The sequence below is a fragment of the Osmerus eperlanus genome, chromosome 13 (genome assembly GCF_963692335.1).
Source record: "Osmerus eperlanus chromosome 13, fOsmEpe2.1, whole genome shotgun sequence".
In the NCBI taxonomy this organism is placed as follows: Eukaryota; Metazoa; Chordata; class Actinopteri; order Osmeriformes; family Osmeridae; genus Osmerus; species Osmerus eperlanus.
In genome coordinates, this window is record NC_085030.1 from 17,960,187 (window position 1) to 17,986,225 (window position 26,039).

At 48.5% G+C, this 26,039-nt stretch overlaps 1 protein-coding gene across 1 annotated transcript; it reads left to right on the forward strand.

Annotated features, from left to right (window-relative positions):
* Positions 1–5,678: 5,678 nt before the first annotated feature.
* LOC134032282 (gamma-aminobutyric acid receptor subunit alpha-2) lies at positions 5,679–25,571 on the forward strand. Its single transcript, XM_062476205.1, has 9 exons — positions 5,679–5,757; positions 6,847–6,962; positions 13,659–13,726; positions 15,666–15,886; positions 16,848–16,930; positions 17,415–17,558; positions 21,094–21,246; positions 24,341–24,543; positions 25,181–25,571. Exons 1-9 carry the CDS (start codon positions 5,687–5,689, stop codon positions 25,484–25,486), a joined length of 1,365 nt encoding a protein of 454 aa, XP_062332189.1. The 5' UTR covers positions 5,679–5,686; the 3' UTR covers positions 25,487–25,571.
* Positions 25,572–26,039: the final 468 nt, after the last annotated feature.

Sequence of the window (26,039 nt, forward strand, 5' to 3'; positions counted from 1 at the left end):
GGACCTGAGAGGGTTGCTGGGAGGGGGACCTGAGAGGGCTGCAGGGAGGGGGACCTGAGAGGGCTGCTGGGAGGGGGACCTAAGAGGGTTGCTGGGAGGGGGACCTGAGAGGGCTGCTGGGAGGGGGACCTAAGAGGGCTGCTGGGAGGGGGACCTGAGAGGGCTGCTGGGAGGGGGACCTAAGAGGGCTGCTGGGAGGGGGACCTGAGAGGGCTGCTGGGAGGGGGACCTGAGAGGGCTGCTGGGAGGGGGACCTAAGAGGGTTGCTGGGAGGGGGACCTGAGAGGGTTGCTGGGAGGGGGACCTGAGAGGGCTGCTGGGAGGGGGACCTGAGAGGGCTGCAGGGAGGGGGACCTGAGAGGGCTGCAGGGAGGGGGACCTGAGAGGGTTGCTGGGAGGGGGACCTGAGAGGGCTGCAGGGAGGGGGACCTGAGAGGGTTGCTGGGAGGGGGACCTGAGAGGGCTGCAGGGAGGGGGACCTGAGAGGGCTGCTGGGAGGGGGACCTGAGAGGGCTGCTGGGAGGGGGACCTAAGAGGGTTGCTGGGAGGGGGACCTGAGAGGGCTGCTGGGAGGGGGACCTAAGAGGGCTGCTGGGAGGGGGACCTGAGAGGGCTGCTGGGAGGGGGACCTAAGAGGGCTGCTGGGAGGGGGACCTGAGAGGGCTGCAGGGAGGGGGACCTGAGAGGGCTGCAGGGAGGGGGACCTGAGAGGGCTGCTGGGAGGGGGACCTGAGAGGGCTGCTGGGAGGGGGACCTGAGAGGGCTGCTGGGAGGGGGACCTGAGAGGGCTGCAGGGAGGGGGACCTGAGAGGGCTGCTGGGAGGGGGACCTGAGAGGGCTGCTGGGAGGGGGACCTGAGAGGGCTGCTGGGAGGGGGACCTGAGAGGGCTGCAGGGAGGGGGACCTAAGAGGGCTGCAGGGAGGGGGACCTGAGAGGGCTGCTGGGAGGGGGACCTGAGAGGGCTGCTGGGAGGGGGACCTGAGAGGGCTGCAGGGAGGGGGACCTAAGAGGGCTGCAGGGAGGGGGACCTGAGAGGGCTGCTGGGAGGGGGACCTGAGAGGGCTGCTGGGAGGGGGACCTAAGAGGGTTGCTGGGAGGGGGACCTGAGAGGGCTGCAGGGAGGGGGACCTGAGAGGGCTGCTGGGAGGGGGACCTAAGAGGGCTGCAGGGAGGGGGACCTGAGAGGGCTGCTGGGAGGGGGACCTGAGAGGGCTGCTGGGAGGGGGACCTAAGAGGGCTGCTGGGAGGGGGACCTGAGAGGGCTGCTGGGAGGGGGACCTAAGAGGGCTGCTGGGAGGGGGACCTGAGAGGGCTGCTGGGAGGGGGACCTGAGAGGGCTGCAGGGAGGGGGACCTGAGAGGGCTGCTGGGAGGGGGACCTAAGAGGGCTGCAGGGAGGGGGACCTGAGAGGGCTGCTGGGAGGGGGACCTGAGAGGGCTGCTGGGAGGGGGACCTGAGAGGGCTGCTTCAATTCAAGTTTGTCAGATGTACAGGATTCACAAGTATACAATGAAAAGCTTTGTGCCGCTGAGCTACCTACAACAGTGCAGTTTTTAATAATCAAATAGATAGTAGCGGACAATAATAAGATAAGATAATCCTTTATTAGTCCCACAATGGGGAAATTTGCAGGATTTCAGCAGCGTAGAGATAGTGCAAACTACAAACAAGTAAAAAACAACAGTACAAAAACAACAATGTAGCAAAATAAGTATAATAATAATAAGACAAAGTATTTACATAATTAAATACATTGCACAGATTTTGTGTTTGGTGGTCTACTGGGAGCACAGCTGGTTGTACAGCCTGACAGCAGCAGGAAGGAAGGATGAGAGGCTGTATAAGAGGCTGTCGTGGAGGCTGTGTATTAGAGACTGTGTAGTGGAGGCTGTGTATTAGAGGCTGAACATTAGAGGCTGTGTAGCAGAGGCTGTGTATTAGAGGCTTAATATTAGAGGCTGTGTATTAGAGGCTGAGTATTAGAGGCTGTGTATTAAAGGCTGTGTAGTGGAGGCTGTGTTTTAGAGGCTGTGTAGTGGAGGCTGTGTAGTGGAGGCTGTGTAGTGGAGGCTGTGTAGTGGAGGCTGTGTATTAGAGGCTGTGTAGTGGAGGCTGTGTAGTGGAGGCTGTGTAGTGGAGGCTGTGTATTAGAGGCTGTGTAGTGGAGGCTGTGTCTAGGAGGCTGTTTATTAGAGGCTGTGTATTAGAAGCTGTGTAGCTGCATGTCACAGGCCCTAAACTCTGCATCTCTCTTCTGCCACAGAACGCTTGTTGCCTCGGCAACAGGCAGGAGACAGGTTCTAAAGCGTCTGCTAAAAAATGAATAAATGTACAGCTCAGTGGAATCAAGAGCTTCGGATGTGCTCCTGATGGTTCATGTGTGTGTCTGTGTGTTTGTGTGTGGGTGTGTGCGTGTATTCGTTTGTATGTGTGTGTCTGTGTGTGGATTTGTTTGTGTGCATGTGTGTGCATATGTGTGTGTCTGTGTGTGTGTGCATGTGTGTGCATATGTGTGTGTCTGTGTGTGTGCATGTGTTTGTCTGTGTTTTTCTGTATGTGTTTGTTTGTGTGTGTATGTGTGTGTATGTGTGTGTATGTGCTTGCATATGTTATGGGTTTGTCTGTGGCACCATACCTTGATTTTGATCATCCAATATTACAATGCTCCTCTGGTACCAGAATACCCACATTTGTGGATGTAAATGCTGTGGGTTACTGTTAAACAACTTCATGTCTTTTGTGACGGTATTTTGATATTCTGTAAAATATCCCAAACATCCTCAAATTCCCCCTTGGAGTAGGACCACGTGCACTGTCTACTACTGTTAATGTAATACATGACAAACTGTGATAACTCATTTTCATGTAAAGTAAATATCAGTCCAAGGCTGTGTTCATGTATCTGTCCAGGAGGGGGCACTGTGATCAAATATCTTGCTGGGTAGGAGCACGCCTGGGTTGTGATATTAACTTAAGCACACCTTCAGTCATAGATGAATATATGAATACGTTTTGAGTGGTGTATTGTGTACACTAAAGACAAGACACATGACTGGATAGCATCATTGGTACAGACTCACAGGAAGTGACAGCATGAGTTTAAGCTTAAGCCTCCTGCTTCAGCACTAATTTGAGAACTTTTGTCATTAAAACAAGCTGATAAGGAGATATTCCCTACCTGAGGAAGCGGTACACTCTCAGGGTCAGCGACAGCACTGCTTCACAGCTCCTAAAACAAATCTCTTTAGCAAGGACGATTACCCTGCCTTGTGTTGCAGCACAGTCCCAGAAATGCAGAAGTGATCTGTTGTCAACGAAGTGACATGATGCAACACCTAGCAATGCAAATATGTCACATTTCTCATTACCAACCACTGGCCAGTTGTGGAGGTTCTTTGTGAATGACCAGACAGGTCCAGACAGGTCCAGACAAGACCAGACAGGACACTAGCTGTGAAGGTCATACTGCTGAGGTTGACTGTGGTATTGATGACCTGTCACATGTAGAGGTTGGTTTGGGAATCAATGGAATAATGTGACAACCAGGGGCATACCGTGACTTACACAACCCCCTCCACAACTACACAACACACACAAACACTTTACATTGATGTTATGTTACCTACCATGTGACTGCATAGCAATACCTATAGTAACAACATAGATCCATAGGAGCTGCTAAATAATGAAGTGTTGTTGTAAAGTTTAAGAAGGCACAGTAGGGGGAGGGGGTGGGGGAGGGGTGGGGGAGGGGTAAGTGGATGTTGTAAAGGGGCAGATGAAGGTTGTTCCACGATCATCCACTCCTGGAAAGCTCAAACTCAGAGTTCTTACCCAAGTGAAACCTATCATGTTTACTGTAACCTTAATGTAAAGTGTAACTACCATGTTCTTTCAATAGGTAGTGCTGTGTAGTTCATTTTCATGAAAATTCTCTTTCTATCATGTTTCTCTCAATTCATCCTTTCATAGTGTTTTAGCCTCCCACACATGCCACCTACATCAGGAGCACATGGCCTTTTCTCTCAATCTAAAAAAATGTTTCCTCTTTAAAAATGGAAATATCTGTATGTGACTGATGTGCTGTGCTTACACCGTGACTAAATGAATTATGGCAACACATTTTTATTTGATATAGGAACTGACTGATGGCTGTTTTGCAAAAAAAGTTCAACAAGGTATTTTCTTGTTTCCAGCTGTCTAATCCAGAACATAGAAATAAGATGAATATGGCTTTTCTATTCTCAATGCTGGTGACCCTAAAAGCACGGCCTAACCACTTCTCACACTGTCCTGGGCATGAACGGGTTTGTGCCATGTCTGTTGAGCTGACCATGTGCAGATCTCTTCCTGACATATGCAGCTTTGTGTGAAGACAAACACCTGAGGTCTGTCCCCGGAGAGCGTGGAGGCACGCGGACTATCCCCTACAGGACCTCGGCACAGAGATATATCCACACATGCACTCTAAAGTGGAAAATTCAGGTGAATCCCTTACTTGCCACTGATAATATCATGTCATTTTCCTTAAAAGATGGGTTTTGATTAATGACCAATGTACATGATTAATTAAAGTACACCTGGCATTTTTTTATTTCGTCAAATAAGATATTTAATTCTAAGGAAAGCACGTGGTGCTGAAGGAACAGCTCTTTCTCAAGTCGAGTGCCTTGTTCACTTGTCCACGAACTACGATCTTCGATAGAGGTGTTATATCTCTGTTGCGGAATTAGAATCTAAATCGTAGGCTGTAACCGTTAAGAAAATAACATTCGGTGACAATTTTCAATTACTAAACTGTGCTACCTTTAGGACCCGGTGTCGTTCTTCATTGGCTTTTTCTGTAGTTAGTGAGGGTGAAGAGAGGCAAGGGACAGAGAGAGCGCGTCTGTATCACGATCTACACTGAACTGGAATCAGCTTTCAGAATGTAAAATGATTATTCCCCTGTGAATGCTAGGACTACAATTTTATCAGCCCTCCAAAAAAGATTAATCAGCTTGTGAGACAGCTGTGAGATCCCAGTGTTCAAGAGTCATTTCTTGGGCTTGGAATTTCCAAGACGTGTGGTAGCAACAGAACCTGGTTCAGTTTGACTGAAAGCACTGTGGTCTAATTGGGCTCAACTCTCACGTTTTTCTCGGTTTGAGGTCGGATCAGTTGCAAGTGCGCCCTACATTCCAGGTTAGTGTTTTTGTATGTGTTTTACGGACAAAAAGTCTATCAGCGAATCTACGAATGAAAAAAGCATGACATGTTCTAAGATCTTAACGGCTTGCCTGTTCTGCTTAAATTAACCCATATTTTAGAGTTTTCGGTTAACGGGGATATCCCTCCTAAATGCTTCTCTGAACTAAACGTTTTGATAAACTGGGAATTTAGATGCCAACTCTTTCAGAAATGGTCATTGAATATCACGTTAGCCAGTAGCCTATACATTATTATTCAACACAGGCATGTTACGTGTCACTGAATACTAATTGGGCGTCCCTGGTTAACGCGCTGTTATACTCAATTGGGCTTTCATATTGACATGGTGTGGGCCGCCCAACGACTTGGTTATTGAGGCCATACTAGGTTTTCTTGGTCATACCACACATAAAACGCTTTTTACAGCAGCTTTTCTAATTATGTGACTGCATTAATTATCTATTCATTTTTGTTTCTTACTGTGTGCATGCAGCGATGAGGAATAAGGAGAGTGGATTTCCATATCTGATCATCTGCTTCATGCTGATGATCCTCTGGCAGACGAGGTAAGTCGTTTAATTAATGGAAGAAACGTATTAGTTGCATTACGAAGCAAAGCTCTGTGTTTCACTCATACTGGGACTCACAATTAATGTTCGTTCAGAACACAAGAACAACAATGTAGGATTTGGATGGACTCGACTCTGTGATAATGCCCCAGCGTGAGGTAGCGAGCAAGCGGCAGTGAATAGTTGTCAAAGCGGGGGTCTTTGTAAACTGACTGTGTCGTCTTGATTTGAGGACGCGGTCCCGGTGGCGGTGAGGGGGAGTCTGGGATGTAGTCACGCCTCATCCGTTAGGGGCCCTGGAGAAGTACTCTTCACAAATTGGGAAAATAAGCAAATACATAGAATCTATTTATTTATTTATATTGACTAACTTCACTGGATAAAAATGTCCAACCAGTGTCATAGTTAAGGTGTGTTGGCTCAGTGGAGGACCAGGATTGGTGCTCTGATGTCTGTTTATTATTTGGAGATGGTGGTACATTGTAATTTTTTATATAACCTGCGTTGTGTAAGTACAGTGGGTTCAAGTTGTTATGAATATAAAAAATGAACAATAATGAACAATGCTGTTACAAGATTTCAATTTAATTAATTCAGAAGATGCTTTTATCCAAAGCTAGTAACTGAAAATCAAGGTCCAGAAGTGTATGTTTGTAATTTTGGTGGTCAAAGAACGGTCTGTATATATACATATGCTACCCTCAGTGTACCGCTACATTTGCATATTCAATTGTGTGTTTTTCCCAGATCAGATGGCACACAAATGTTCAGTCTTGAACTGGGTCAGCTAAGCAGAGTGATATGTGTGTGTGTATGTGTGTGTGCACTATATTGTATGTGTGTGTGTGTGTGCACATATGTTGTGTGTGTGTGCACTATATTGTATGTGTGTGTGTGTGTTTTCCGTGTAGTGTCTGCATGTGAGTGAATGAGAGGCCTTCTGATGTTTAAAAATACGTGATTAATTTCTGTGGAAAGATGTTGTGATGAAGTCCAGCTCCCAGTCACAGGAAGTGGCTCCCCTGTGTCTGTTGTGATGAAGCACAGCTCTACAGCTGCTGCTGCTGTTAACTCTGGTGTGTCCAGGTCCGTTTCTGCTGATGCTGCCACCAACGCCTTCAAGACCAACATCACCCTGTTCACTCGCATCCTGGACCGCCTCCTGGATGGCTATGACAATCGCCTGCGTCCAGGACTGGGGGGTGAGCAGCTTGGGGTTTCTGTCTGTAGGGGAATCCACAGTCTATAGGAACAAGGAGCACTTGACTGATTTATAAGTCCACAACAGTGGCAGTGAGTCCCAGCCGGACGGGACCACCAGAGGGGGGAGGTGACTGTCCTGGACCACCAGAGGGGGGAGGTGACTGTCCTGGACCACCAGAGGGGGGAGGTGACTGTCCTGGACCACCAGAGGGGGGAGGTGACTGTCCTGGACCACCAGAGGGGGGAGGTGACTGTCCTGGACCACCAGAGGGGGGAGGTGACTGTCCTGGACCACCAGAGGGGGGAGGTGACTGTCCTGGACCACCAGAGGGGGGAGGTGACTGTCCTGGACCACCAGAGGGGGGAGGTGACTGTCCTGCTACCACCAGAGGGGGGAGGTGACTGTCCTGGACCACCAGAGGGGGGAGGTGACTGTCCTGGACCACCAGAGGGGGGAGGTGACTGTCCTGGACCACCAGAGGGGGGAGGTGACTGTCCTGGACCACCAGAGGGGGGAGGTGACTGTCCTGGACCACCAGAGGGGGGAGGTGACTGTCCTGGACCACCAGAGGGGGGAGGTGACTGTCCTGGACCACCAGAGGGGGGAGGTGACTGTCCTGGACCACCAGAGGGGGGAGGTGACTGTCCTCTGTCAACGCTCAGTCTTGAACTATGACCTCTGGGACCGTACCCAGGCCACATCTATCAACAGTCTTAATGGTGTCAAACTGATGAATGCATGTCCTTGCTCGTTGGCAGAGCCATGTGTTCTAATCAGTAATCATGTAAGAGGGGTGATGTGAGAACAGCGTGTCTGGGGTCCAGCCTGACAGGCTGACATGCTGACAGGCTGACAGCAGCCAGGTGGAGGGAGAGCATCCTGAGGCTCCTGGGGTGACAGACACCGTGCCAGGGAGCGCAGGGGGGAGGCTTCCTGCTTCATCTCACTCTTCCTCCTCGTCTTCCTCCTGTCATCACTCTTTTCCCTCCTCCTTCTCTCCCTCCCTCTCTCGTCCTCTCACTCCCTCTTTCTTCCTCTCCCTTCTCCTCTCCCTCCTTCTTTCCTCCTTCTCTCCCACCTCTCACTCCTCTCATTACTCCTCTTCCTCACTCCTGTCCTATTGCTTTTCCTCTTATTCCTCCTCTCGTTCTTCCTCTCCCTCCTCCCCTCGCTCCTCCTCCTCTCTCTGGGACAGTGAGAGCCCAGGGCTGGTTGTGGATCTCCCCGTCTCCTGGTGTTGTGAGTCAGCAGGGCTGTGCCACGCGTCCTCCCAGTGTCTCTGTGTTTGTGACAGAACTGTGTCACGGAGTTGTGCTGATTCACCAGCATGAAGGCCCTGTTCTGACAGGCCTGTTCCTTCTCCTGGGTGTTTTACTGTATTGTGATATTCATATCTTAGGTCAGCGCTACTAAGCCGTAAAAGCACTCTCCCTTATCTTGAGTGGATGAGGAATGTAATGGCATTTAGTAAATGTAAATTACAGTAATACCATTACTTGGACCTTTTTACGAAAGGATAAAAAGCCAGCCATCATTTCACTGGTATCATTGTGACCGTTTGCATCGATGCCTCGCCAGCAACAACTCTACTGCTAGGAAACGTTCTACAGTTTCTGTTCATGTATCTTCATGTCAGCTGATTTGTCTGAGCCAGGGTGTGTAAAGGCAGGGTGTGTGTGTAGAGGCAGGGTGTGTAGAGGCAGTGTGTGTGTGTAGAGGCAGGGTGTGTGGAGGCAGGGTGTGTAGAGGCAGGGTGTGTGTGTAGAGGCAGGGTGTGTAGAGGCAGGGTGTGTATGTAGAGGCAGGGTGTGTAGAGTCAGGGTGTGTGGAGGCAGGGTGTGTAGAGGCAGGGTGTGTGTGTAGAGGCAGGGTGTGTAGAGGCACGGTGTGTGTGTAGAGGCAGGGTGTGTAGAGGCAGGGTGTGTATGTAGAGGCAGGGTGTGTAGAGTCAGGGTGTGTGTGTAGAGGCAGGGTGTGTAGAGGCAGGGTGTGTGTGTAGAGGCAGGGTGTGTAGAGGCAGGGTGTGTAGAGGCAGGGTGTGTGTGTAGGGGCAGGGTGTGTAGAGGCAGAGTGTGTGGAGGCAGGGTGTGTGTGTAGAGGCAGGGTGTGTGTGTGTGTGTGTGTGTGTGTGTAGAGGCAGGGTGTGTAGAGGCAGGGTGTGTGTGTGTGTGTGTGTGTGTGTGTGTGTGTGTGTGTGTGTGTGTAGGGGCAGGGTGTGTGTGTAGGGGCAGGGTGTGTAGAGGCAGGGTGTGTGTGTGTGTGTATGTGTAGAGGCAGGGTGTGTGGAGGCAGGGTGTGTGTGTGTGTGTGTGTGTGTGTGTGTAGACTCAGGGTTTGTGGAGGCAGGGTACAAGAGGTACTAATCTAAGGTGAATGTGTGTGTGCCCTATATGAGATGTTTATTCCATTATGGGGTAATGAGGATTAAAAACTCAAAGCAGAGCTAATCAATGCCAGGGTGTTAATGTGGATCATAAACGATGTACCTTGGAGAGATGATGTCTCTGTACACAGGAACATGTGACATATTAAAAGTCTTCATCCAAGAACACAGAAGAATATTTCTATATGGTAATGATGAAACAAAAGTTCTGTACGTCTTCAGTCACTTCTCAAGATGTAAAAACAGCACTGGAACTCAGCAGGGTTGATGCAAAGTGTTTTATTGGTTCTCAGGTAACAAAGATTGCCAATAGAACGTGAGCGTGATCCCGGGATCAGACTGAAGTTTTCTCCGGACAATTTAACTTATATAGTCTTCTCCCCATTGTATGTTAATATGGTACGATATTTGTTGGTTTCGTAGACATTAGGTAATCTTACAAAGCGGATCCCTTGTCTCAGGGGATTCAAAACAGGTACTTTCCTACATAGACACTTCTTCCAATTAGGCTCTTTCTGACCTTGAACAGCCAGCTGCATTAGGCTTCTGGGCGTAAGGCCACAAATATGTCTCATAAATTACACCTGGTCCTTTATGAAAGCATACACATGCTCCTCTCCCCCACTCATCCTTTAATTATTTAAACCTTATTTTTGGGCTTCATGTCTCCTACTATTGTTTAGGAATAACAATAATCAGCAAACAGCTTTGCATCTGGTTTCCTATAATATAACTTGTAATAATATGGTTTCCAATAATATAGCATATACCAAAGAGTGATTACAAATATCTTTAAGTCCATAATCATTAACCATCTTCATAATTACAACAGTATGATGTTTTTTCCACATCAGTAACCGAATCTCTCCTTCCAGTCCTTGTGCATCTCTTCTACCCCCCTCCTCCTCTTCTCCTCTCCTCCTCCTCTCCCTCTCTTTATTCATATTCTCTCCTCCATCTTTCTTCCTCTACCTCTCCTCTTCCTTCTCTTCTCCGAGTGCCCCTCACCCCACCACTGTCTCCCATCAGGTGTGATTTGAAACTGAAAGTTCAAAAAGGGAGGTTCTCCCTTGGTCAGGGGGTGGAGTACTGTCCTGTACCTCCCTGAGTACTGTCCTGTACCTCCCTGAGTACTGTCCTGTACCTCCCTGAGTACTGTCCTGTACCTCCCTGAGTACTGTCCTGTACCTCCCTGAGTACTGTCCTGTACCTCCCTGAGTACTGTCCTGTATGTGGGGCAGGGAGCACATCAAAGACAGATCTCTATGCATCACAGAACAAAACCATTCTAAAAGAGTGCCCCGAAAACCGCATGCCGCATGAAGAAATATTCCTTTTTGCCCTCTTCTACGTATTCACATGATGGATCCATGAAAATTTTATGTGTCAATGGCATATTTGTTTTCTGAACTCCAACAAACAAACAATATATTTTTTATTTTCAAGACAGGGTCTGTATTTATCCCAGCTACAGCATGTAGGTCAGCGTGACCAGTTGTTAAATGTCTGTATTTAAGAGCCAGAGCAGTGCTCCGGGGAAGAACACAGCGAAGCTGCTGGTTTAGCAAGTCCCAGTTACCCAGTCCTCCTGGGGGGCTGGTCAGCAGCAGGGTTAACCACCCCAGTCCTCCTGGGGGGCTGGTCAGCAGCAGGGTTAACCACCCCAGTCCTCCTCCAGCAGCACCCTAAACCAGCTAACCAATCACCTTTTCAATGTTGTCAAGACAATAGTAGATTAGATATTATTGGTCTTCATCATGTGGTCAGCATGGGCTGGTGTCTGTTAGGCTGTGACATCTTAGAGAGGTGACTCACTCTCACCCATGGCCTTGTGTTGGGGTGACACTGTAGAACTAGTTCACAGAATTACTCACAATGTCGTTGCATCAATACAATATAAAGAAGTGGCCCTCTCAGCAAATTAGGTTTATGTGGTATTGTTATGGATAAATTCAACAGATCAATTGAAACAATATATTTTGTTTCATGCTTTGTTGACTGTTCCGGATTAGAGTTATCCAGCTGAATTAACTGAGTTTATTTGTGACCGTTGGATGCATGAATCATGTGTGTTGGTAGAAAGACGAGGACAGATGATCAAACTGACCGTTCCACAGCTCATCCGTTAAACTCGGTCTGTTCGTCTGAGACACACAAATGAACCTCTGACAGTTTGTTCCTTGTTACTATAAATGGGTGGTTTGAAGTCCTGGGGCAGTAAAAGCACTCTGGTCTTAATAAACATCCCAGGGCTTCTTCTTCTGTCTTCTTATACTCTGCAGTTATGTTAGGGTGCCTCTTTTAGTAGAAAATATAGCTCAAATTATTTTTGTTCTTGATTTAGTTTGACATTATATTTTGTTTGTTAAAATGTACACAGGTATGTTGTGTTTTTAAATAGGTTTTTAAATCTTGTTTATTACAGCGTTGTTGATTTCCCCAACATCATTTTGCACATATGTATACATTTACATAATGTAGGCACACAATATACTTCATGAAGCCAAACTAGAGCATGAAACATCTATGTATGCCAGGACACTAGATAAAGGTTACTAACAAGCCCTTTAGTGTTATACAGTTTTTCCCAGCATGTTGTTATTGCATGTTGTCTTTTCTATCAAATGTCATTTTGCATAAAAAAAAAGGAAAACAAATCTGCTTCTGTTTTGAATCATGTTGAAAATCTTCCGTAATCTAGCTTTACATACTTAAATATATGTCATGAAATATGAAGTGTGAAGTATGTACCGCACCCTCCACCCACTGTGGTCCCCCTGTAGCTCATGAATAAGTAAGAATATCCATTACATGTCCGTGTGCAGGGAGGGGAGGCGCAGGGAGGGGAGGCGCATGGAGGGGAGGCGCAGGGAGGGGAGGCGCAGGGAGGGGAGGCGCAGGGAGGGGAGGCGCAGGGAGGGGAAACGCAGGGAGGGGAGGCGCAGGGAGGGGAAACGCAGGGAGGGGAGGCGCAGGGAGGCGCAGGGAGGCGCATGGAGGGGAGGTGCAGGGAGGGGAAACGCAGGGAGGGTAGGCGCAGGGAGGCGCATGGAGGAGAGGTGCAGGGAGGGGAGGAGCAGGGAGGGGAGGCGCATGGAGGGGAGGCGCAGGGAGGGGCAGGGAGGCGCAGGGAGGGGAGGCGCAGGGAGGGGAGGCGCTGGGAGGCGCATGGAGGGGAAACGCAGGGAGGGGAGGCGCAGGGAGGGGAGGCGCAGGGAGGGGAGGTGCATGGAGGGGAGGCGCAGGGAGGGGAGGCGCAGGGAGGGGAGGCGCAGGGAGGCGAGGCGCAGGGAGGGGAGGCGCAGGGAGGGGAGGTGCAGGGAGGCGAGGCGCAGGGAGGGGAGGCTAAGGGAGGCGAAGGGAGGCGAGGCGCAGGGAGGCGAGGCGCATGGAGGGGAGGCGCAGGGAGGAGAGGCGCAGGGAGGCGCATGGAGGGGAAACGCAGGGAGGGGAGGCGCAGGGAGGGGAGGCGCAGGGAGGGGAGGCGCAGGGAGGCACAGGGAGGCGAGGCGAAGGGAGGCGAGGCGCAAGGCGGGTCTGCTCCTGACAGCACTTTAGTCAGCCTAATGAGAAGCTCTCTGGAACACCGAGGTGGTGTGCCGGGCAGGGCGGATAGGAACCTCTAAAAGCTTTTGGAATTGGCCGAGCGGAGAGGAGATGCGGTGCTTAATGAAGCAGACATGCTGCTGAGACAGAGCTGTGCTTGTTTGCTGTTGTTGTTGGCAGGTTCTATGCAATATTACCTGGAGGCTCGTGTGAAACGTTTGGGTTTGTTGTGTCATGACATAGTTCAACATGTTTGTCCCGGTGAGATTGAACCCTGGTCTCCTGCCCTGGTGTTTACCAGTAGACCACAAGGACATGCCGGTGGTCCAGAGGAACAGGGAGGACAGACCAGAGGAACAGGGAGGACAGACCAGAGGAACAGGGATGACAGGGGGGACAGACCAGAGGAACAGGGATGACAGACCAGAGGAACAGGGAGAACAGGGATGACAGACCAGAGGAACAGGGATGACAGGGGGGACAGACCAGAGGAACAGGGATGACAGGGGGGACAGACCAGAGGAACAGGGATGACAGGGGGGACAGACCAGAGGAACAGGGATGACAGGGGGGACAGACCAGAGGAACAGGGATGACAGGGAGGACAGACCAGAGGAACAGGGAGGACAGACCAGAGGAACAGGGAGAACAGGGGGAACAGGGAGGACAGACACATCTCTGTATATTCATATTTATCGATGTTTGTCGGCAAGGAAAGCTTTATATTTTGCAGCTCTGGTCTCTCATTTCTGTTCTTCTCCTCAGATCGTGTGACAGAAGTGACGACCAACATCTACGTCACCAGCTTTGGCCCCGTGTCAGACACAGATATGGTGAGAACACTGCCTCTTCACACACAGTCCGTCTGCATCCTGACCTGCTAGCTCCCTCCTTCCTGAAGAGGAAAGGACCTCCACACCGGCCTCCACTTTGGACTCCACACGCCAGGCCTCTAGCCCAGCGTCTCTCCTTCTCCTTCCAGCCCAGAGTCTCTCCTCCTCATCCCAGCTCCGAGTCTCTCCTCCTCATCCCAGCTCCGAGTCTCTCCTCACCCAGACTAGTGCTCCTCATACCACAGGCTGCACACCTGTTTGCTTTTCTAAAACGTATCTCTTTGGATCCTTCATGACTGGTTAATGTTCTCCACAGCGCAGCCTTCTCTGTTCCCTCTCTTCAACAGGAACACACTGCATGACAAGGAGAGATAAGAGCAGACAGTTTGTGTTCATTGTGAGGGTCCCTTATTTTTCCAGTTCAGTCCGTCAGGTTCCCCCTTCTGCTGGAGTGTCTCACTGTCAGCCCCTGCCTGATTCCCTTCATGATATACCTCAGAGAGCAGGGCAGCATGCCCTCCTCCAGCTCCCTTCTCTCTATTATTAGACTAAAGGAAGGCGTGGGATCCAGGCGACAGAGGAGAGCAGAGCTGGACCAGGCCTGGGAAGGGATCGTTGGGTTACATTCACATTCATTTAGCGGACGCTTTTATCCAAAGCGACTCACGAGTCGTGTATATTGAAAGTACAGCAGCAGATCAAGGAGCAGAAGTGTATAGTTCTACAGTATTTCGATGGTCACAGTCAAGAAACAGTCTGTATATACAAGCCACATGACAAAGGAGCCACTTCTCAACATGCACGGTAAACAAAATATTATACAACAGTGCAGTACATACTCGCAGAGCAACAATAACATCTCGATTACACTTGTTAGCTGATTAAGTTTAAGTGGTTTAAATGTGCATGTAACAGCTAACCTTCTGAATAGTAACTGACTGTACTTGATATTTCCACACTGAATGTTTAAGTAATATTTTATTATTTTCTAAACTTAGATCTATCAAGCAGGGTAAAAGTGCTAACTTCAGTTTAAAAGTCTTTGTTGCCTACATGCCAGATAATGTTCACTCATCTATTGGCAGTTTTATCTTATGAATTACTAATACTTTATTATTTATTCAAGTCACTTTTTCGTTTATCTTCTGCTTGTTTTCAAGAAAGTACACAAGCATTTATCATCTGGTTCCTTGGAAATGACAAGAGAGGGAGATGGGGCATTCTTTAAGTGATTGGACTGTTGATTAAACATTTATGATGTCTGAATGCAGGTGATTGCTAACGCCACGGCCCCTCATCTAAAAGTGATCAGTTTACTCAAGTCACTAACATGAGTGTTCATATGTGGGGTGTTGGAGACTTGCTCGTGGAGTTTGTGTGATGGTCTCAGGAGGCCAGGGCCCTCATGCCTGTGAGCTCTGGTTAGTCATCATGTGAGGCTGTTCACACATGGCTGGTGTGTGATACATACACCTATAGGAACAGCCTCATAGTTACACTTTACATCAAGGTTACAGTAACTACCATGCACCCACAGAGCAGTACCTAACCTTAGCCCCACCCCCCACCCTAACTCAACCCTAACCCCATACTAACCCTAACCCCATCCCCCATCCTAACTCAAAACTAACCCCATGCTAACTGTACCCTATCCTTATCCCATACCCTATGCTAGCTCTAGGAGGGGGGGGGGGGGGGGGGGGGGGGGTTGGTCTGCGTCTGTGCTCATGACCTAGGGAGGCTGCTAAATCAATGTGTGTGTGTGCCTGTACCGGCAGGCTTAATTAAAGAACTCTGGCTTTACCAACTAACCTTTTCAAATAAGTTTTCATTGAGCTTTCATCAAGGAACAGCACCTTCATGCCGCTCCAGATGGTCTGCTGTGCTGGTCTGTGTACAGATGTTGAGGTTGTTGTGAGTGACCATGTTCCTTCCACAGGAATACACCATCGACGTCTTTTTCCGGCAGAGCTGGAAAGATGAACGGTTGAAGTTTGAGGGACCAATGAACATTTTGCGACTGAACAATTTGATGGCCAGTAAGATCTGGACTCCAGATACGTTTTTCCACAATGGCAAGAAGTCAGTCGCCCACAACATGACCATGCCCAACAAGCTACTGAGGATCCAAGATGATGGTACTCTGCTCTACACCATGAGGTAAACACACACACACCTCACCTGCTCTACACCATGAGCTAAACACAAACATCTCACTCTGTTTAAAACCAAACCACTCCAAAAATAGCATGTGTTGCTTCACATCTAACATATGACACATGTACAACACACTAATACCTAAATTAACTGTCTTTCAACATATTTTATAACATCATAATTATATTCTAGCAATAGAGGGAAACTGACCCAACAGAGGATTCCTAAACATAAATAAGAGATTAAATGTTATTGCACATCTCGTTTGCTTCTCATTAAATCGGTCTCGGAAAAATCCTCTACCTCAATCTCTCTAAATCAATAAAGCAGTGATTTATGGAATGGCGTCTGACAGCAGCCATTATTCTGACAAGTGACTCCCCTCAGATACTGCTGAAAGCATTGAATTGTCAAAAGCATTGAGAGAAAATCACTTTGGAAAGAGCATAGTCAGGTCGTTCATATGAAACTATAAAGCTCCTCAGCACAGCATGCAGACTGGAATGTGAAGACCTGCTCTGGTTTCTGCTGTATCTCTGCTGCCCAGGCGCATCCATTCAGTTCCTTCATCTGAGCATGTTTGATTATATTAGACGCCTCCTTTCTCCATCCCTTGTGGAGGTGATTGCTGACCTGACACGTTTTAATTGGTGAAAGCAGCAGAGTGGAAACATGCTTTCATGGCGCGCTGGTTTACAGACAGCAGGGGAGGAAACATCTGAAACTGGTTCAGTGACTGAGACAGTTTACCATGGAGAGACATGTTGTCCCTCATTTATCAAACACAGATGAAAAACATGTAACCTGCACTGTATGTTGTATTAATGTACTGTGTATGTGTATGTGTGTGTGTGTGTGTGTGTGTGTGTGTGTGTGTGTGTGTGTGTGTGTGTGTGTGTGTGTGTGTGTGTGTGTGTGTGGATATGTGGGGGTATGTGTGTCTGTATCTGTGTTTCGGACGCAGGTTAACAGTTCATGCTGAGTGTCCCATGCATCTAGAAGATTTCCCCATGGACTTCCACTCATGTCCCCTGAAGTTCGGCAGCTGTGAGTGATCATGTTCAACATCCTTTAAAGAGAAATACAAAAAAACAGCTGTCACAAAGTATATTATCATTAAGTTATTCTGGACATCATATGTCATGTATCATGAGGGTTCATTGATTGAGAGGTCCACCAGCTAGATTGCACCAGCAGCATGACCTTGGTCAGAGTCATTTGCTTTCACCCAGTCAGTGTTGAATCTTGTCCCTCTAGTAAACAACATAGTGACCACACGTCCTCTCCTCTATGTGTCTCATTGTGTAGCAGACATCCTCTCCTCTATGTGTCTCATTGTGTAGCAGACGTCCTCTCCTCTATGTGTCTCATTGTGTAGCAGACATCCTCTCCTCTATGTGTCTCATTGTGTAGCAGACGTCCTCTCCTCTATGTGTCTCATAGTGTAGCAGTAGTTTAATTGTGGCTATGTGTACTTCCTGTTGTGCTGCCTGGTTATGTAGCTCCAGTACTGATCTACTGCCCCCTGCAGATGCCTACACCATGTCGGAGGTGACGTATGCCTGGACCCACAACGCCTCATCCTCCGTGGTAGTGGAGGAGGAGAGCTCCCGTCTCAACCAGTACGACCTGGTGGGGAAAACTGCAGGACAGGAAACCATCAAGTCCAGCACAGGTACCCCCAACCCTCTGGTACACACAAAGAGCTTGCTGTAGCTGGCCACTGGTGTAGCACACAGGAGGGGTATGGTTATTGCCAGCTCTGTACACAACTTTGATCAGCTTGAATGATGGCTGTTGATTTATTTTCAAGCATCTTTATTGAAGAGGACATGTAGGAAAGGAGGGATTTGTTGTCTTTAAAGTAGGAGCCACATGTAAGGCAACCTGCAGATGATTTACAGAATGTGTCACTGTGCGTGTGACAACAGAAGCAGACCTTCTGCCCCTCCCAGGACGTTACACTTCACCAAAGAACAGAAAACCTCTAACAGAGGACAAAGGACTTTAGAAATTCAGTCACAGTATGACGATGTGCAGAAAACTGCCTCAACCCACAGTTGGGGGTTGGAAATAACACAAAGAGAACAAGAGAAGGGGGGGGTAGGAAGAGAGAGGGAAGGAGGGAGGCAGAGAGAACAAGAGAGAGGGAGAAAGAGGGAAAGAGAGAGTGAAATGAGGGGTCAGGTGAGAATGGGGATCTGTGTGGTGTCAGTCAGCAACACAAGGATCCTTAAAGAGAATATCTGGTCGTCTCTCCTGGCGCTGTGGAGGAAGAGCCTGTCTAACAGGCGAGCAGCGAAGCGTTCACTAAGCAGGAGAGGCTGTGTTCTGGGCTTGGAGACACGGTGAAGCATAAATCACTGGAGGGGAACAGATGTGTCTTCCTCAGAGGGGCTGGAGGGAGAGGAGTCATTAGCAGATCCAGAGTCGTCCAACAGCAAGGCTCAGTCACCAGGCCTCACCTGGAATATGAAGAACACTACGATGGAGATTTTTTTCAGAATTCCACTCTGAAATGTCGGAACTGGATATAGCATCATGGGTCTAGTTATTGTTTATCTTTTTTTTTTTAGACGTTACCGTCCACAGGCCAGACCTACAGGCAGCGCTGTAGCCGTGTTGGTGTACGTGCTGCATGATACAGCACTTTACCCCTGGTTTGTGCATTGGTTGAATTAGGTTTGGTCACTTAGAATTTCATTTCTTATGAGACTTTTCAAAAACCAGATTCCCACATTAAATGTAGTTCTTCGTTTTTAGTTGAGCATCATGAGTAATCATCATGAGTCAAAAGCCCAGAGTCATCCTAGAGAACTGCTGATTCACATCCCCGACATGGTTCATCACATGACTAACCCAATGTACAGACTAACTAACTAACTAGCGATAGTTTGTTGTAGTGAGGTGAGAGAGGGGCTTTAACATTGTCCAATATGTGACACTGACTGTCCTGTCATCAGGCCTGTCACTGCTGGTCAGATCAATAGCCTGCAGATGCAGTGGTCTTCAGTAATAGCCTGCAGATGCAGTGGTCTTCAGTAATTAGGATCAGCCCTTTAGCCGTTCTCCTGGGAGCAGCCTTGTCACACGGGCCATTAAGGCCCTGGAACGCTCTCAGAGGTGGCGCTGGTCACAGAGGTTGGATTCCTAACAGTGCAGGGTGACACCACAGATCTGAAGCTCTCTGCCTCCTCAGCACAGAGAGACAGCACTCCAGGGGGAAGGAGCTTCTTCCTAGATTCCTCTCTGGTGTGTCTCCTCTCTGAGGAGAACCTCCACAGCAAGACGCCCCCCCCGTCCAGAGGGAATCCCTGTCCTGTTCTTTATGCACAACTAAAAGCTGCAATCTAGAACAAGTGTTGTGGTTCAACCAATAGGAGCGCACAGGCGGCCGCCCAAGGCTGTTTCCTTGTTTGATGATGTGCTTGGATGCTAGTGATTGGCTGACAGCAGCTTAATAATTCAGCAGTGCAGTGTGGGAGGCTCGTCTAGCGTGCTGTGAAACCAGGCCGTCTGGCAGCCCCGTGTGCCTGCAGGCGTGGTGGTGAGGGACATCCTGCATGGAGCCAAGAGAACAACAAGACACTGACTGTAAAGAACCCAAAAACACCACATGAATAAAGGACTTCATAAGTGTTCATGGCACCTTTACCAAACGACTACACCTCTCACCTTCATGTGTTCATGTGCTTGTCTTATGGGTCAGAGACATTTCCAAGAGACTCAGTCTCCTCCTCCTAGCACCAGGACGAGAGACGATCGCCGACACGAGCATTACCATATTAGCATTCCTAGTAAGGACGTGTTGTCATCTAGCTCGGTCCTCCGGTCTGCTAGCCTGGTACCCTGGTCATCTAGCCTGGTCCCCTGGTCATCTAGACTGGTACCCTGGTCATCTAGCCTGGTCCCCTGGTCATCTAGACTGGTCCTCTGGTCATCTAGCCTGGTCCTCTGGTCATCTAGCCTTGTCCCCTGGTCATCTAGCCTGGTCCCCTGGTCATCTAGCCTGGTCCTCTGGTCATCTAGCCTGGTCCCCTGGTCATCTAGCCTGGTCCCCTGGTCATCTAGACTGGTCCTCTGGTCCGCTGGCCGTGGATCTGCGTCTCCTTGTGAGCAATGTTGTGTCCCTCTGGCAAAGGGCCTGTCTCCTACGCCAGGACACCTGCTGACATGAGCGTCATCGTGCTGTAATCACCATCCTGCCACTCTCACCAGACAGCAGGAGCTTCTCTGGTGAGACTGCTGCCACGGCTCACATATCCCACCTCCCCCTTCTCTCTCACCTCCCCCTTCTCTCCCCTCCCCCTTCTCTCTCCCCTCCCCCTTCTCTCCCCTCCCCCACTCCCCTTCTCTCCCTCCCCTCCCCCACTCCCCTCTCTCCCTCCCTCTCCTCTGTCTCCCCCCACAGCAGACAGGCATGAGGACAGGCATGCTAATTAAATTACACATGATGTAGAGCTATATAGCGGACTGGGAGTGTGCTGGCTCACTTTATCTACATTCCAGAGCTGGGAAGTGTGGGAAGTGTGTGTGTGTGTGTGCGTGTCAGAGAGAGACAGAGAGAGAGACAGAGAGAGAGAGACAGAGAGGGAGAGAGAGGATGCCACATCAATGGATAAAACACTGGAAGTGCATTGGAATAAAAGAGTGAATACAAACTCTTGAGGGATTAGACTGAGCGGTCCCTCCCTCCTGCTCAGAGAGGAGCCCCCTCCTGTCAAGTGGCAGTATCAAGGCCTTCGTTGCAGAATTGCAGAAAATTAGATATATTTCTCTGTTCGGTTGCCATGGGTAACACTCTTCTTCTTCGTCTCATGTCTAATCTGAGCTTCTCTTTGAGATCAGATCAGATCTCCCATCAGCTGCACCACTAGCATGTCCTCATTAGCCGCGAGCTTCTGCCAGCTTTGTGTGATTATTATAGAATCATCAGTTGTTCGATATACTTTGAGTGTGAGAAAATGGACACCAGGAAACATCCTCATGCCCCAGCCCAAAATAAAGTTGTAGATATTGTATGATGCAAGATTTCACGTGAATGGCTCAACTAGATATCCTAACACAGAACTTTAATATGAAATCAAGCAGCTCATAATGCTGTTAGACATACAATACACCATGCATCGCCTCGTCTAATGCTGTCATGAGATGTTACAGTAACAACATAAAAAAGTCACTGAATGTGTCCTTGTTCCTGTGCTGTGCAGGTGAATACACGGTGATGACTGCACACTTCCACCTGAAGAGGAAGATCGGTTACTTTGTGATCCAGACGTACCTGCCCTGCATCATGACTGTCATCCTGTCTCAGGTCTCCTTCTGGCTCAACAGGGAGTCTGTCCCTGCCAGGACGGTGTTTGGTGAGTAAGGAGTGTGTTGGGTAGGTAAGGAGTGTGTTGGGTAGGTAAGGAGTGTGTTGGGTAGGTAAGGAGTGTGTTTGGTGAGTTTGGAGTGTGTTGGGTAGGTAAGGAGTGTGTTTGGTGAGTATGGAGTGTGTTGGGTAGGTAAGGAGTGTGTTGGGTAGGTAAGGAGTGTGTTGGGTAGGTAAGGAGTGTGTTTGGTGAGTAAGGAGTGTGTTGGGTAGGTAAGGAGTGTGTTGGGTAGGTAAGGAGTGTGTTGGGTAGGTAAGGAGTGTGTTTGGTGAGTATGGAGTGTGTTGGGTAGGTAAGGAGTGTGTTGGGTAGGTAAGGAGTGTGTTTGGTGAGTATTGAGTGTGTTGGGTAGGTAAGGAGTGTGTTTGGTGAGTATGGAGTGTGTTGGGTAGGTAAGGAGTGTGTTGGGTAGGTAAGGAGTGTGTTTGGTGAGTATGTAGTGTGTTTGGTAGGTAAGGAGTGTGTTGGGTAGGTAAGGAGTGTGTTGGGTAGGTAAGGAGTGTGTTTGGTGAGTATGGAGTGTGTTGGGTAGGTAAGGAGTGTGTTTGGTGAGTATGGAGTGTGTTGGGTAGGTAAGGAGTGTGTTGGGTAGGTAAGGAGTGTGTTTGGTGAGTATGGAGTGTGTTGGGTAGGTAAGGAGTGTGTTTGGTGAGTATGGAGTGTGTTGGGTAGGTAAGGAGTGTGTTGGGTAGGTAAGGAGTGTGTTTGGTGAGTATGGAGTGTGTTGGGTAGGTAAGGAGTGTGTTGGGTAGGTAAGGAGTGTGTTGGGTAGGTAAGGAGTGTGTTTGGTGAGTATGGAGTGTGTTGGGTAGGTAAGGAGTGTGTTTGGTGAGTATGGAGTGTGTTGGGTAGGTAAGGAGTGTGTTGGGTAGGTAAGGAGTGTGTTTGGTGAGTATGGAGTGTGTTGGGTAGGTAAGGATTGTGTTGGGTAGGTAAGGAGTGTGTTTGGTAGGTAAGGAGTGTGTTGGGTAGGTAAGGAGTGTGTTTGGTAGGTAAGGAGTGTGTTTGGTGAGTATGGAGTGTGTTGGGTAGGTAAGGAGTGTGTTGGGTAGGTAAGGAGTGTGTTTGGTAGGTAAGGAGTGTGTTGGGTAGGTAAGGAGTGTGTTTGGGAGGTAAGGAGTGTGTTTGGTAGGTAAGGAGTGTGTTTGGTGAGTAAGGAGTGTGTTGGGTAGGTAAGGAGTGTGTTTGGTGAGTAAGGAGTGTGTTGGGTAGGTAAGGAGTGTGTTGGGTAGGTAAGGAGTGTGTTTGGGAGGTAAGGAGTGTGTTTGGGAGGTAAGGAGTGTGTTGGGTAGGTAAGGAGTGTGTTGGGTAGGTAAGGAGTGTGTTTGGTGAGTAAGGAGTGTGTTGGGTAGGTAAGGAGTGTGTTGGGTAGGTAAGGAGTGTGTTTGGGAGGTAAGGAGTGTGTTGGGTAGGTAAGGAGTGTGTTGGGTAGGTAAGGAGTGTGTTTGGGAGGTAAGGAGTGTGTTTGGGAGGTAAGGAGTGTGTTGGGTAGGTAAGGAGTGTGTTGGGTAGGTAAGGAGTGTGTTTGGTGAGTATGGAGTGTGTTGGGTAGGTAAGGAGTGTGTTGGGTAGGTAAGGAGTGTGTTTGGTAGTTAAGGAGTGTGTTGGGTAGGTAAGGAGTGTGTTGGGTAGGTAAATAGTGTGTTGGGTGAGGATTAGGAATCCTTTATTTCTTCCCTGCAGTAGTATCTCAGCTGGCCAGCGTTGTCCCAGACTGACCCTCAAGTCTGACATGCAGACCCTGCATCTGTGCTTCAGTGTGGGAGCCAGGGGGGGTGGGAGAGGGGACTCCCCTGTGACTGTCATTGGAACTGTGCAACACCAACTTGATGTGATGTGACAGCATTAAATGCTCAGCTGGGCTCTAATATGACACTGCAATTGAATCTACACTCTTAGCTAAACAGCTCTGGTACTCATCGGTACTGCATGTCAAGCCACTGCAGTCTGTTACCTGAGTAAATACAGCAGTATAGGATACTATATTATATAAAGTTTATACAGCAGTAAAGTATAATATATACAGATAGTATACTGTAGTATAGTATACTATATTATTTACAGTAGAGAATGCTGTATATGCAGTGTTATATTCCTTGTCTGAGAGGAGAAACTGGGTTTGACGTAACTCATTATGTGTAGCAAAATCTAAGAGAACCTCCCGCTGGACTGAGACAGTATGATGACCTCGGCACAGTGGCTGATGGTGAAGCTCTTCCAACAGTTTTAATGGATCAGGCTCTGTCTGAATTGTGTTTGTGTCGAACGAGGGGCTTGTTGGCTCATGGTTCACTGTGTGCTTTTCAAGTCATCCTCATTATTTTGGTGCCACATATGGTTTACCCTTGGTAGAGTGTGCTCTCTTCTCTTCTGATAAGAAAAAAAAGTAGGCTAAAGAAATTCAAAGTGTTATTTTCTGGTTGTTGGTTCTAAAAATATCCTTTGGGTAAATACTGTCTTTTGTGTGATTTGTAGAGAAGATGATTTCTTTTTCTTCTTCAGAAAAAGAAAGACTGGCAAGAAGCTCAGCGTCAGTCTGAGTTTGAGGAGTCAACGTTTTAAATATGTTACAGTATCTTCAATGTAGTAATAACCATTGACAGCAGGACTGTACTCTGCACATGGTGACAGTGGAGACAATGCTCCCATCAACGCAAAGCCTGCTTTAGGAATAGTTTACAGATAACAAGAAGGTCATCACCAATCTGAAACAGCCACATAGTGAGCCTGCAAGGCTGGGAACCAGGACGAAGGAAGTCCCTGAAAGGTCAGCTTGAACTAACTCCAGTTGTGTTGTTAGTGGAGCTCAGCCCGGGGATATAGAGTATGACATGCTGAAGATATAGTTCCGTCCTCAGACCCTTAGCAGTGGTGTCATATTCCACCCCCGGCTCGTACCGCATCGTAATGTAAATGTCATCTAAAGAGATGCGGAACGGAGACACAAATCACGACGGTGTCCAAACCTCAACATTTGACCAGTTCTGGATGTTTTAACAACACAACTGTTTTTTTTCAGTTGACCTTTCAGTGGCTGTTTTCTCTAGCTCAACCAGAGTGCTGGTCTGTTCTGTGCCTGCAGGGGTGACCACTGTTCTGACCATGACCACCCTCAGCATCAGCGCCCGTAACTCCCTCCCCAAGGTGGCCTATGCCACGGCCATGGACTGGTTCATCGCCGTCTGCTACGCCTTCGTGTTCTCCGCCCTCATTGAGTTTGCCACCGTCAACTACTTCACCAAGCGCGGTTGGGCGTGGGACGGGAAGAGCATTGTGAATGACAAGGTAACTATGCTGTCCTTCTGTTACTGAGCATCTCTCTGTAAGGGGATCCTCTCCAATCTAGGATGTTGCACTATGCTGTGTGTAAGCACCTTTGGCTGTGCTTCAGATGCAGAGTTCTGCAACACTTTTACCAGTGACACTTTTATATGACATCTGTTTTTTAAGTCAGATTTCATATTCCTCAGTACAAGCTCAGCAGTGAATACGTTTGTGTTCAGCTTCCTCTCCTGCCCAGAACATAGCCTGTTATACAGGTCAAGTGATTACTATGATGTTCAGGTAGATGTTGCAGTATGAGGGCTCCTAATGACGAGTCAATACAGCGTAGAGCTGCCCTTACCTCTTCAGGCAGGAAGGGAACGAAGCTATAGACAGAGGCTGAGATATTGTGCGTCTTGACTTGAGTATATATGAGACCTTGCCGTCTTCTTTCCGCCGTTCCCCTGCATTTATATTGATGCATTAGCCTTTCCTAGATCCCATTCTGATACATTAGCCTTTCCCAGATCCCATTCTGTCTTGTTATGAGCCCGCCTCGGTGAATTCATTCATTAAGTCTGACTGGCTGGAGGAGTGTCACATGGTGTTCTTCCTGTGAGCTCTGATGACTATCTCTGAACTTTCGATCCCTGGACAGAAAAAAGAGAAGGCATCTGTCGTGAAGAAGAACAACGCGTATGCCGTAGCGGTGGCCAACTACGCACCCAACATCACCAAGGACTCAGGCCTGCCCACCATCGCCAAGGGCGGGGTGTCCGACCCTGGCAAGACCAAGGTGGAGGGCAAGGCCGCGGACAGCAAGAAAACGTTCAACAGCGTGAGTAAGATCGACCGGATGTCGAGGATAATGTTCCCTGTTCTGTTTGGAAGCTTTAACCTGGTCTACTGGGCCACGTACCTAAACAGAGAACCTGTCATTAAGGATATGGTCCCATCCAATTAAAGACTCGACTTCTATACTGTATCTGAATTCGGGGACTAAGAGACAAACCAAAACCACCAGTAACTGCAGGCCTGAGCTCTACAGGCAGGCCTGAGCTCTACAGCAGTAACTGCAGGCCTGAGCTCTACAGCCAGGCCTGAGCTCTACAGCCAGGCCTGAGCTCTACAGCAGTAACCCTAACCCTGAGCTCTACAGCCAGCCCAGCCATGGATGCTTTGGGACCCTCTTTCTTCTCTTTTCTACACCACTTTCTGCTTTTTAAATAACTGCCTTTGTAAATGTGTATGTATTTATATTCCTGAGTTATGTGTGTTTGGTGGTATAATCTGTAAATAGTATTTAAATCTGTGTGCTTTCTATTTTCCGTTCACCCTATGGTGTTGAGAAACTGAGACAGGAAGTCTGACATGAACAATTTAAAAACAAGTTTACATTAAATACTCAGTGTTTTATTCCATTATACTGTTAGCTCAAATTTCCTTTATCTTTTTGGTGACTTTTGTTGTGTTTGTTTTAATTTGTGAGCAAACTCAATTCTTTATTGTGTAAGCTT

Excerpts from the sequence above, each read along its gene's own strand:
- LOC134032282 (XM_062476205.1), top strand. The coding sequence starts at position 5,687 with ATGAGGAATAAGGAGAGTGGATTTCCATATCTGATCATCTGCTTCATG. Across the intron at positions 15,887-16,847 it reads ACTCTGCTCTACACCATGAG|GTTAACAGTTCATGCTGAGT; the intron begins GTAAACACACAC and ends TTTCGGACGCAG. Across the intron at positions 21,247-24,340 it reads CCCTGCCAGGACGGTGTTTG|GGGTGACCACTGTTCTGACC; the intron begins GTGAGTAAGGAG and ends CTGTGCCTGCAG.